Here is a 13,009-nt window from a genome sequence, read left to right on the forward strand (position 1 = left end):
CAGAAAATGCTGACAGATCGTATGCTAACTCAAGAGTTTCCCCTGGGACCCTACAGACAGGGCGTGCTGTCTCAGAATAGTGATCTTTGGGCCAATCTATTTTTTCCTCTATGGTATTTTTAGTGTAGTATTGTTTCAGCTTAATTTTAAGACCTCTCTGAAGTGTCCACAAACGTTTGGCATTTGAGGAGGCTGCAGAGGCCATGCAGTGGCTTGCAGTCCTGTGGCTAAGATCCCTCTGTGCTCGAGATCAGCTCCTGCCCTAAGCCAGGTGCTACCAGCCCTTGGAATTACGTGCCCCATGTCACAGTGCTTGACGCTGGGGGAACTGCGTCCAGCTGCCTCAGGGACATTCCCCACATACTCGGAATACCAGGCGCTACCAGGAAAAACAAATCCTGTTCTGTGCTGGGGTCAATAAAAGTTTAGAAAAAGCAATGACTAAAGATTAAATGAGGCCAGATGGCTGGGGCTGGACAGAACTGCACAGATGGGAGAACTCATCGAAGACGCGTGTTTCTAGGGAAGGATTTCTTATGACTTGGTCCCGTTACTCACCAGGCGGTTCCAGTTACCTCAGCTTTGCTAGACCCCCAAAAGGTCCTGGCGAGGCCCTTACCTTGTTCCAGATGAGGACAGGAGTCGGAATGCCCATGACTTCGCAGCTCAGGTAGATCTGTGCCCCTGTCACGTTCCATATGTCCTTAGGAGGGGTCACGATGGAGGGTCCTGCAAAGAGGCAGAAACACTTCTCAGCACTGTGTGACTGCAAGCCCTTTTAAGAGGGGCCAGTCAGTTCTGATGGGTTCTGAGGATGAGGTGAGGTGGCCACCTGCTGTGAGCAAAGCATGCAGGACTCATGTCACAGCACGTCTCTCGCCAAAGCTGCATCCGATCTTAAACTGTTCAGTGCTCAGCAGTTCAGGCCATCAGTCCGGCTACTTGCAAGACTGAGAATCACAGAATGGTTTGGGTTGGAAGGGACCTTAAAGAGCATCTTAGTCCAGCCTCCTCACCCTGCCATGGGCAGAGACACCTTCAGTAGACCAGAATGCTCAAAGCCCCATGCAGCCTGGCCTTAAACACTCACAGGGATAAGATACCCACTTCTCTGGGCAGGCTTCTCTTCCCCCATCCACCAGTGCTGTAACCCTGGAGTGGAAGGCCAACAGATTCCTCAGGCAAATCCGAGGCTAGAGGTAAGGCAGCATTTGTGTTCTGCTACCTTAGGAACCATGCAGGACTTCATGAACTGCTGCTGCCTTTGCTCACCACGTGGCCACCAAGTGCTGACTTGGAGGAGAGGACCCCCACAAGCTCCCCAGGAGACAGAGGGGTCCCAATCACTCTGCCACGCTGCAGGGAGCTTGGCCAGCTTTGCAGCATCCTTTTCCCAAGCCTGATTTTAGTACGCAAAAGTTCATAGCAGTTAAATAGCACTGAGTTCTGCTAGCCACGTGCAAGAGTCAACCAGAGAAGGCTGCCTGTGGAGGGTGCCAGAGCCCTCGGGGGGAATCTGGGAGGGGATCAGGTGAATGCAGATCTCCGTTTTCCCCAGGGAGTCAATCCCTGGGGAAACAGGGAGCTGTTTCCAAAGCCAGATGTGAGCAGAGCTGTTTTGCAGATCTGGCTGGAGATGTTTACCCTTCAGGCATGAAAATCTCAGAGCAACAACCCACCCCTATTCCATTTAGGGAAGAATGGCATTTCTGATTAGTCCCTCTTTAGCAGGGGAACCACGGCTGCTCTGCAAAATGCGGCTATTCATTTCCTACCATAGGAAATGCAGAACAAAGGAAGACATGGTGTTTATTTCCACTTATTGATAGCTTGAAGAACGTAGACGATTTTCCCCTTCAGCCCTAAAGAGGTAGGCAGTAATGGGAAACAGGCTCCCCTTCAGCTTCACCAGGACAAGTCATTTCCAGTGCAAACAAGAGGCCCCACCCCAGCCCATCCCCACAAGGGATGCCAAGGTGGCTCCCCATTGCTCAGCAGCTGCTGTCACCCCAGAGAAGTGTTTGCTCTTCTCTTCCAAGACCTCCCTGTTCAGGGCTAAGTGTACACAACCTGTTTGTGGGAAGCCATGCAGAGCCTGGGGTGGCTGCAGCCCATGCCCTCCCTTACAGACACATCCCATTCCTCCTGCACGCAGCACCCTCTCCAATACGCAAGGGACTTTTTCGCTGGAATTATCATTGCTTCAAGCAGTCAGAAGCAGGGCTGCACCTCCAGGCAGCAGCACACACAGGCCTGCACTCTCACCACCCCCCTGCTGTATAAACAGCACAGTGCAGAGGAGTTATCCCTGGAGCACACTGCTGTGTGAAGCGCTGCCAGGGCCCCGCACAGCAGCAAGGACCGGTCTAGGTCACACTATGGGCTCATAACCCGGACACTTCAGGTCACACACTGCTTTCCAGCCCCTGCATGGCCATTTCCTGAGGAGCTCTGCCATTGTTTTCCTTAAACAATAAGCTGTGTCCCTTAAACAATAACGTGCTTGGCAGTTCGGTGGTACCTGGATGTCTCTAGGCTCTGTAGCTCACCCCCACGCCCTGCAAGCACCTCCCAGGGATACGTGTGATTGTAGCCTTTTGCTGTGAGCTTCTGCTCCTCAAACTGAAAGATGCTCTTCTGGGGAAAGGGCAGGAAGGGATATGCTCATCCCCTTATGACACCCTCCTCTTTATCACCAATTGCTTGGGGTCTCCACGAGGAAGGAAAACACAGCTGCCCAAACATGGCCATGATCTCCCACTGCAGAAAAGGAGAGGTCCTGAGCTGTATATTAAAAGCCTGTCAGACTTCAAAGCACTGTTACGCTCTTACTGGATCTGTCCCAATTCTCTCCTGACTGGGAACTGGCAATATCCAACACACCACTAAATCCAGCTGACACTGAGTTTGGCCCTGTACCACTGCCATGCTTATTATGGACACGGAGGGGAAAGGAGCCAGCAAGGCAAACTGATGCACCAAGTACTGTCTCACTCATACCAGTATTTTTCTGCAGCAGCAGCTGGCAGCGAAAAAGAGGAGTCATTTCAACTCCTATTTAGGGTGAGGAAAAATTGTTTATCCCCCCTGGAAAAGGGCATCACCAGCACATGCTCGAGATGTACTTTTTGACCTAATAACGAGGAATGTAAGGATCTGGCTGCAAAATGAACTGGAAACATTCACAGGCCTCCATCGCTATCTGACACAGCCCTGAGACCACGACGGAGCACACATCCTGAAAGATGCGAGTGTCATGGGAAGAGTCAGTTCGATCCCCTGGGATCTTTTACTTTAATCCAGACTTCCAAAACTCTAGAGTTGGGCTTCTTCCTCCACTAAAAATAACTGAGAAAGGCCAACAAGTCAACAAATTTTAAGTAAAAATCACAACAGACCACAGCAATACAACAGTAGCTAGACCCCCACAACATCGTGATCTCTCCCACAAACCCTCCCAAGTAGCTTCTACCCTGGAGATGGGCAGGGAACGTGGGAACCTGCAACAATGGGAAATGCCTGAGCCTTCCTGGGAATCCAGATGATGTGTGCACATTCTGCCTTGCAAGCGACCCTCAAATTCAGGGGACCTTGTGTAGGGAGCAAGGCCACCGCGCGTTGTTCAGTAGAACTGGAAGCAAACCTACCCCTTACAGAGCAAAAGAGCTGATTTCAGACAGCAAGAATCCTCTCTGGCCCTCATCTTACATCCTGCATCCTAGAGGTCGTGCTGCTCCAGTTGCAGCACTGCCCACAACGGGGAACCTTTCTCTCTGCTTCCTTTGGGCTGGTTACTTGCAGGCTGTACCTGCTTCTGAAAATGGTCACCAAGAGCGGAATCCAGCCCCAGATGACAGAGACATCAACCCGGCTGAGCGGTCTCTGCTCCCTGCCAGAGACTGACCCAGGGGCCCTACGATGTTTAGGGTTTCCCTTGTGGTACTTGAGCTGAATGTGCAGAAGCTTTGACAGGACACCACAGATTGTTGACAGAGATCAGCTGCTCTCCACAGGCACTTCCCAGCTGCTCTGCCCACTGTCAGTAAGACAAATAGCTCTCCCTGGCCAGGAAAGGGGCTTATTTACAGAGACAGCGTGTTCATTCACCTGGGAGCGGAGCCTGAATATGGCAGGCTTGTTTTTTCCTGCAGATCACAAGGAGCCGGTCTGCATTGTGTCAGCAGCCAGGGATGAGTTACTGTTCAGTGGCTTTTCTCCCAAAGCAGCATGTGGCAGAGCCCGTGACTTCCTCAGCGAGGCTACCAGTTAGCACACTCATCCCAGGTACCTCTTCCCTGCTCACCACGCTGAGACGCCAGACCTCTGCCTGTCAGCTCCCAGCCCCGCCACACGCCCCCTGCTCCCACCACAAGGATGGTCCATCACAGCTCGGGGTTAGCTGCCCCCAGCAGCTCTCTCTGTGGTGTTCAGGCCCACAACCCTTCCCCTTGGGAACACAGATATATCTACAGCCACAGAGGGTGAAGCATTTGGTCACAGCAGAGGCAAAACCACCCTGCCCCACATCGCGAGAGGCTGCTCCGAGCTTATGCAGAACAGGCTGTGAGGCCTCCACAGAGGCCTCAAAAATTGTTCTCCCAGGAATCACACCATCACAGGAACAACTTAAAAATCACACGCTTTTCAACACAGTGCAATTCAGCCTTCTCAATTATACTTGGTCTTCCACAGCAAGTGCCAACAATCCTGTCAGAAAGCAGAGATCACATGTGCGGGCAGGCTGGGCCTCAGCAGGGAATCCAGTCAGAGACACTCCCTGCATGCTTCTGCCTCTGAACAAAACATCCACATTCTTTAAGACTAAAGCACCCAGGCTTCATTAAAGCACGCACACACGAATCTTACTTTAACAAGCAACAACCCCTTTGATTTTATCAAAGAGGTTGCAGCTAGTCAACTACAGACAGGGACAGGCCCAGCACTAAGCACCGCTGGGTAGGCTGTGGCACTCGGGGGTGTGTGTATGAAGTCCTGACCAGAAAAATATCAAGAAGTGTACTACATGCCGAAGCTTGTGTGGGTGTCAGCCTGGATCCCAGCCAGCCATCCCAAGGGATGCACTGCCTTGTTGCAGCCCCAGATAAAACACAGACTGGAAAAACTCAGACAAAAATCAAAGCAAAAGCTAGACAACTTTCACCTACTCAGGCTCTGGCAAGCCTGGATATAGACCCACTACAGTCTCTTAAATCTCTGGGAAAGTATTTTCCCTTCAAAATTGCTTTATATGGAGATGGGGAACCCTTCTGTAAGCAGCGCCTGCTAATTCTGCCTTAGAGGCCCTGAGCTGCTCCTTCCCAAGGCAAAGCTCTGAGAGGCAACAGCGGGTGGGAAGCGTGGGCAGTGTCTCTCAGACCTTATCAGCCCAGTGATTCTCAGCCAGTGCAACAGACTGAGGTGTCCCAGGGGCTGGGACAACACTGCCATGCATCTACTGCTCTCCATACCACTGGACTTGGCACAGAGCGATACAGCCAGTAGTGGCCAAGAAGGCCAGCGCCATCCTGGCTTGTGTCAGGAATGGTGCAGCCAGCAGGAGCAGGGAGGTGATCGTCCCCCTGTGCTCTGCTCTGGTGAGGCCACACCTCGAGCACTGTGTTCAGCTTTGGGCCCCTCACTACAAAAAGGAAACAGAAGTGCTGGAATGTGTCCAAAGAAGGGCAACGAAGCTTGCAAAGGGTCTAGAGAACAAGTCTTGTGAGGAGCAGCTGAGGGAACTGGACCGACTTAGCGTAAAGAAAAGGAAGCTCAGGGGAGACGCCTTACCACTCTGTACAACTACCTCAAAGGAGGCTGTAGAGAGGTGGAGGTCGGTCTCTTCTCCAGCAAACAATATTATTGCAACAAGCAACGGCACAAAAGGAAACGGCCTCAAGTGGCACCAGGGGAGGTCTAGGTTGGGTATTAGGAAACACTTCACTGAAAGGGTTGTGAGGCATTAGAACAGGCTGACCAGGGAAGTGGTTGAGTCACCATCCCTGGAGGTATTCAGAAGACGTGCAGCTGTGGTGCTTAGGGATATGGTTTAGTGGACTTTTATGGTTTAGTTAACTAGACTTGGCAGTGCTAGGTTAATGGTTGGACTTGATTACCTCAGAGGTCTTTTCCAACCTAAACAAGTCTATGATGATTCATCGATTCTAATATAGAGACCCTGTGCATGACCTTTCTGTGGCTCCGTATCAGTCCTGCTTCGTAGTTCACACCTAAGGTGGAAGGGTTGGGGGTGGAATTACTGCCAAGAAAACCTTAATCCATTTTTCACCTAACAAACAGAACAATCGGGCTGCACTGACTCCAGTGTTACACTCAGAGAAATGGCTTCAATTCTGCATGCCTCATCCCACGTGCAGTACCTTGCTGCATTCAGCATCCCAAATGCAATGCAAATTTTGAAGCTGAAGGAATGGGTAGGCCAGTGTGGCCGAGGTCACTCTGAAGCTCAGCTGCAAGCTTATAACCAAACTTGGCTCTGGAAACAGCAAAAGGTGTCTGTGCTCCCTGTTGCATGAAGGGGAAAGGCCAAGACCTCTGAGCAGACAAGAAACAGGCCTTGCTAAGAGAGTGCCATAAGCCAATGTCTAACAACTGCCTAACCCTTTCCCCCTCTCTCGTCAGTCTCTCATGTGTGCTGTCCCCAGTGTCAAACACACATCAGCATTCTGCGAACACCTTTGCTGCTTCACAGCCATGTCCTGCTGTGTATTTGTTTTTTATCCCAGACCTGCTTGGACAAGCTCTATCAAGAAACTTCTTTACTCCCTCTCCTCCTGGCCTTGGCTTCCCCTCTTCTTTCTGTGTGACCTTGGCTATTTTACTGAGAAAGCTGTCATCATGGCAGGAGGACTGCAAGCTAACACAATGCGAGATAAGGGCTAAGCAGTAGCTCAGTGTCTGTCTGCTAAGGACAGGAGAACGTGCTCAGCCCAGTATTTCATTTGTCCCAGCTTCATCATCAGCAAAGAGCTGCAAAAAGCACAAGGGTATGTTTATGGCACTGCACTGCACCAAGACAGGAGAACTAGGAGACAGCTCCATTAACCAGCTGTGGAGGATGCCCCTGTCAGTGATCAGGGCTTGCAAGCCACAGGCTAAGCTGTTTTGGTGCCATACAGATGATGCAGGACATGCTGTAGAAAGGACCTGGCTTTTGCATAAAGCAAAATACAGGCTTGCCTCCTTCCAAAACCTTTTTTTGTTAGGGAGATGTGAAGCAGGAAGGAGTATGAAAAGCTTGCACTGTGAGAGCTGGGAGACACGGAAACTAGGCATGGCAGCATTTATTCATGCTAAAGCAAGCAGGGCTTTCAGAAGTCCAACCTGATTAGACTTATTACTTGATAATCTCCTATTTAGTATGAACCTCAGTGAATCTCAGCCCAACAATGGATTAAATTCCTTTTATTATTATTTTTTTAAACACAGCATGCCTTTCCAACAGCAGAAAAAACAAACATGGAGAGGAATTTGCTGATCCAAAGTCATTCCTTCCTAGCGAATTCCAATTTTCTACAATGACCGTGAATGAAGACAAGTAAAAAATATGGGATCTCCTTGGACAGTGGCAGTGTTGCAGAGTCCCAGGTATACTGGGGCTTTCCTAGAAGCATGCCAGTGAACATGCTCTGAGCTGTTCAGTAATATATTAAACAGCTTCCCTGATAAGATTTTAGCACTGTAACCATAAAAACTCAAACTGTATTAAGCTCCAGTGAACCAGAAGACTTTTCACAGAACTAAATGCATTTTAAAGGGGAATTAAGGACCTATGCTACAACAGTGGAAAAACCCAAGGTTGTAGATGGTTTTTACAAACACAAGCATAAAACTTCAGCCATGAAAACTCAAAATCCCAGTGCACCATGTGCTGGAAAAGCAAGGAGCATGCTGAACCCTATTGCATCCCTGCACTATGTTCCACTGAAAAGACCCTGTGGTACAACCTCCCACTAACCACAGTGAGCACCTGTGTGGCTCTGCTCTGTCACAGACTCTGTGGATGTGGCACAAAAATGCCTACAAGATCCACCCACAAATACAAAGTTCTTCTTTGTGGTGGAAGGAAGTGGGTAGCAGGCCCCTGCTCCAAGACTTCTGACGCAGAAACCCAAACCAGCCTCATAGGAGAATTAAGGAATTTAGTTCATTTCCAACCACAGATCACTTAGAAAAAACTCGCCTAACCCTCTCTTTTACAAGCAAGAGAAAAGAGCTCATAGCTCGTGGCTGTTCTTTTAAGTCTCTTATAATCCAAGGAAGAAAGAATGGTAAGAAGGAACTAAAGCAACCTAAGCCACTAGTTAATTAAAAAGCATAAATCCAGAAGAGCTTCTTGCAAAACATGGTCTGATACGAACTATGCTCTCTGTTATCTAAGACTAAGGAGCCTTTGAATTTCAGAGAGCTGTATCAGAACACGAGCCAATGCCAGTGATCGAAATCTGCTACCTCCCAGATACTTCTGTAAACAGTGTCCAAATGCTTTTGGACACTTTTCGTTTAGATGTGTACGAACACATCTAAACAAAACCACTGTGGAGGCTGAAGGAGGGCGCAGGCACTTCCTTGGAAGCACTGCAGCCTGTGGGATGGGCCAAACCCCTGCGTGTTCCCCATGCTGGGAAAGCACTTCCATGGGACAAGTGAGATGCAAGCCATGTTCAGATCAATAACAAAGCGAGCTCCTTGGGATGCCAGCATACCCACCCTTCACCCAGAGAGGCCCCTAGTTTCTACCTCCGTGAAGTATCTGTAGCTAGGTATCAAACAGCACTGATTTTCTGACAGTAAAACACTGTCCTCTGATGTCCATCAAGGGCTGCTTTGTGTTACACTGTGTCTGTGCAAGAATGGGAAATTGGGAATGGAAAATTGGCTTCCACTTGGGATGAAGAAGTGAGTGTAAAATAAAGACAAAGCCTTGACAGTCATGGCAAGGCAACCTGGAGACCCAAACCCTGCTGGAACATGTATCAGGGATTTTAAACCAGAAGGCCCTTGGGCTGTAATAAGGCAACTTCATCAGTATTTCCAGCAGTCACAACACGCTCCTTGAAGCAGGTATCTGCTGGTAGCTAACGATAAGGATAACTCGGGGAGATCTGTCCCTGCTTGCACTGTCTGAGCAAGAAGCGTGTGCCTGGTATTTTTCAGCTCAGAAAGATCATCAAGCGAAACAAACAAACAAACAAACAAAAAACACACAAAAACTTGTAGCTTTTTGATGGAGGCTAGTGCTTTGAGGGTTTGTTCTGCCTGTCTTGAGCCAAGTCATGTAACTTCCTTTGCACTCCAGCTGGAATTTTTGGCTGCTCTGGAAATACCAACATGGGTTCCCTTTGTTTTTGTATAAAGGACATAGGCAACAGATCAGAGAGGTCTGGAAAACAAGCAGAAGAAAGAGAATCCCGAGGAAAGGTATAAGCAAATTAGGTAGAGCCAAGGAATGGTTCCTTGCTTAACCTATTAACAACAAAGAAACATCCAGGTTGTTCCCAGTTGTTGGGCAGTACCTCTTAGCAAGCAAAAACTGCAGAGAATTGCACAGGAAACCAGATGACAGGCACTATAAACAATATAGAAAGCTCAGCTGGACTTGTATTTTGTCGACTTCACCAAACAGCATTTTAATGAACTTTTTTTTTTATCCCCCTGGAAATTAATCTATTAAAAAATGCATGTGCCTTAAGTAGTATTTTGCATGTTAAGCCTTATGTAATTTCCTCTAAAATTAGTTCTTTTCTTCTAGGCTGCTTTATAATCTCTCCAATGATCTCTCTGAAATCCAGTGTAAGTATACAAGTGGTACTTCCTGTGCATTTTAACGTCTGGGACATTTTGTTGGACACTACTGTGCAAATTGACCTTTATCACGCAAAAAAAAATAGCCACGTGACAGAGACAAAAGTCAGCTTTGTAATGATTCTCTCAGTTAAAGTAGGAATAGGATCCCCAGCCATTAAAGTGCCTGTGGCTGATCACTGTGTCTCAGGGCATGTGTTTTAAGGCAGCAGAAGAGGCTGTGGTAAGATTCACTCCCCCCTCCTTGGGAGGTGAAGTTTGGGTTAATGGTTGCAGGAATGAAGAAAAGGTGGTGTTAGACCTACTTGCACCTGTGTCCTGTCTCCTCCTCCTCCGCCCCCTCTTAGCATGCTGCAGAGTAGGGTGGGTGAAGAGGAGCATCTAATCGTTCCCAGATGCATTCCTTTCTTCTGCTGTATGCCCCGTCTCGTCTCCAGCTGCCTCCCTTCCTGCTGACGACAACCAAGGCCAACAGAAGTCAAAGCTCTCCATTTCCTCCTGCCCAGGACGAGCTTTCCAATAGGATGTACAAACAAGCAAAGCTAAAGCAAAACAAGCCCTCCCTGTTACACCTAAACAAAATAAAATAAAACAAATAAACTCTGAACAGTCAGGACCTGCTGCTCTAAACATGCTTCTCTGGACCTCTTCTCAGACTTGAAAGGCTGCTCTCTGTTGTCCTCAAAGGACACAAGCCTGATAGACTGTGGACTGCATGCTAGAAGTTCAGCCTTTTTTTTTTTTAATCCCTTTAAGAAATCCAGAAAAGTGGATCTCCCATCTGGAAATATTTGTTCTGCTACAGAAATGGGCAGGGAGACCTTTGTTCTAATTCCCATTGCTACTGGATATCCGAGTATGCAGTAAAGCAGTCTTCTCCCAGGCTAACCTGCTTTGATTCTCAGTATGTTCCCTCTAGGAGTTAACACTAACACAGTATTTCCAGCTAACACCTAAATCCAATGTTTTGCACAAGGTTTGTCAAAAGCAACACAGGGCATTTAAGCAGCAACCCAATCCTTAACTAACCTTTACTACTTTCCTTGGGAGCTTCAGAAATACTGCTTTTCAAGATACACTTGGCTCGAGTTGTGGGAAAAAAAGAGAATGAGGAGAGGGAGGCTGTCACATACTGTGCTTCTAAAATTTCCTCCTCCACAAAAATGGTACTGGTGCTGAAATACCGCCCTTGAGACATACCAACTATTTACTGAATGTCATGCTATCTCCCCTGGCTTCCTGGCAAAATCCAGTCCCCTAACTGCCTAGTTCAAGCTTCACAGAACCACTTATTTTTAAAGCACCATCCCTAAGCAAAAACTTGGGAAGAACTGAGCTCCTGCTAGGATGCAACCCTGATCAAAAATATTCTGAGTACAAACTGCTATGTGTGATTCAGAGGAGTCCCACCACCTGCTTTAATTGCAGACCAAAGTAAGCCAGTGACAATAACACTGGCTCTGAATTTCTGTGACTTTTCATATCCATCTAATCAGACCATTTCTCTTTCTCACTGCTTGCGAACTTCCTCTGCCAAACCCTGCTCTGGATGGCTCATCCCCTTTGTCACGGCATCCTGAATCGTAAGCCACAGGCACAGTGTCTAGGACAGTGAAAAACAGGGCTTTGTGGTTCCACCTCAGCTGGAAACCAAGGCAGACAGACTACATTTCTTTGTATTTCTGGGGCTTGTCTGAAGTCTTACACCAAATTTAGGCAGCTTCGCATGACTGAGCCTCTCAAATCCATTTAAGGTGGTTTTACAACTATTATATTTTCTCTTCCTTTTCTGTCCTATTAAGCTGTCTTTGTCTTAACCCATGAACTTTTACTTTTTTTTTTTTTTTTTCCTGCTTCAATTCCCTCCCCCAGTCTAACAAACGAGCGTTACACAGCACAGCAACACGATAACATTAACCCAGGGGTGAGCAGCACAACGCGGAAAACACGCAGCAAGTAACGTGCTATATACAGTGCAGTTCTGAGACCAGACACAACAAATCCAAAAGCAAAACCAAACAAAAATACAACATGACATTGTGATCAGCAACTATTACACTGATCTAATGCTTCTAATAGTCTTGTTTTAAGATGACCTGGCCAGATGTGTTGTTGTCTCACACTGGGCACACAAGGGGTGGTTGTGGCGTAACCCAGCAGGCACCGAGCACCGCTCCCCAGAGGATGAAGGAGAGCATCGAAGCAAAAAAAGAGAAGTGCAAGGTGACAGGTTGAGATAAAGACAGCCTAATAGGACAGAAAACGAAGGGAAAATATTAACAATAATAAAATATATGAAGCAAGCGATGCACAACGCAATCTCTCACCACCTGCTGACTGATGCCCAGCTTGATGCCCAGCAGCGCGCACCCTCCCAAGCCAAGCACCCCCTGCAACCACTCAGGACACCGCACCCCTCACCTTGCTCGCAGGCTCCCTTGCTGCGCTGGGCGATGGCCGGCTCCCCGCGGCTCTGCGCTCGCAGGCTGGCGGCTCGGAGCTGGCAGCCGCTGCCGTAGGTCCTCCCATCGCTGCCGCACACCGGGTAGCGGCTCTTGCACAGGCACACACCCACCGGGGCAGGGGCTGCGGGGCCGGCAGCCGGCTCGGAGCCACTCTTCGCCTTGCGGCGCTTGCGGCTCTTGACGCACTCCAGCCCCGAGGCGCAGCGCCCCCCGCCAAAGCCGCCGCACGCCTCGCCCTCGCCGCGCCCGCACTGCCAGCAGCAGCCGCAGGCGTCCCGCACCCGGCCCAGCGGGCAGCCCCGCGGCGGCAGCGCCGGGCACCGCGCCGGCTCGCAGGGCCCGCAGCCCCCCGCTGCCACCGCCCCCGCCCCCGCAGGCAGGGCGGGCGCCAGCAGCGCCGCTGTCACCAGCAGCGAGAGCAGCATCGCGGCTCGGCGCTGCCTTCCCCAGGCACCGGCTTAAGCCGAACCCGGGGAAACTCCTCCCTCGGCGGCCGCCCCCTCAGCGCCGCCGCCATGTTGGGGGCCGCCCCGGCAGTGCCCGTCCCCTGCTTTTCCCCGTAGCTCAGCATGGAGCCCCCCTTCCTCGCCTGTGAGGAGACCTCAGTTCATCGCTGGGTGCAGAGGGACCCCTAGTGTAGCTTTGCGGCTCGTGCTCTCGTGCATTCGTTGAACTTCGCAGCGTGAGCAACAGGCAGATAAATGGCAGGAGGAGGGAGGGCA

The 13,009-nt window shown here is 49.6% G+C and overlaps 1 protein-coding gene across 1 annotated transcript in view; it reads right to left on the reverse strand.

Moving 5' to 3' along the window:
- IGFBP7 (insulin like growth factor binding protein 7) overlaps positions 1-12,755 on the reverse strand; it is a 15,764-nt gene extending 3,009 nt beyond the window's left edge. Inside the window, exons 1-2 of the mRNA XM_005028898.6 lie at positions 12,244-12,755; positions 620-729 (exon numbers count right to left, since the gene is read on the reverse strand). Of these exons, the coding sequence (XP_005028955.2) occupies positions 620-729; positions 12,244-12,712 (579 nt within the window). The 5' untranslated portion in view covers positions 12,713-12,755. The remainder of the gene's footprint in view (positions 1-619; positions 730-12,243) is intronic.
- Positions 12,756-13,009: the final 254 nt, after the last annotated feature.

The sequence above is a fragment of the Anas platyrhynchos genome, chromosome 4, assembly GCF_047663525.1.
Source record: "Anas platyrhynchos isolate ZD024472 breed Pekin duck chromosome 4, IASCAAS_PekinDuck_T2T, whole genome shotgun sequence".
NCBI lineage: Eukaryota > Metazoa > Chordata > Aves > Anseriformes > Anatidae > Anas > Anas platyrhynchos.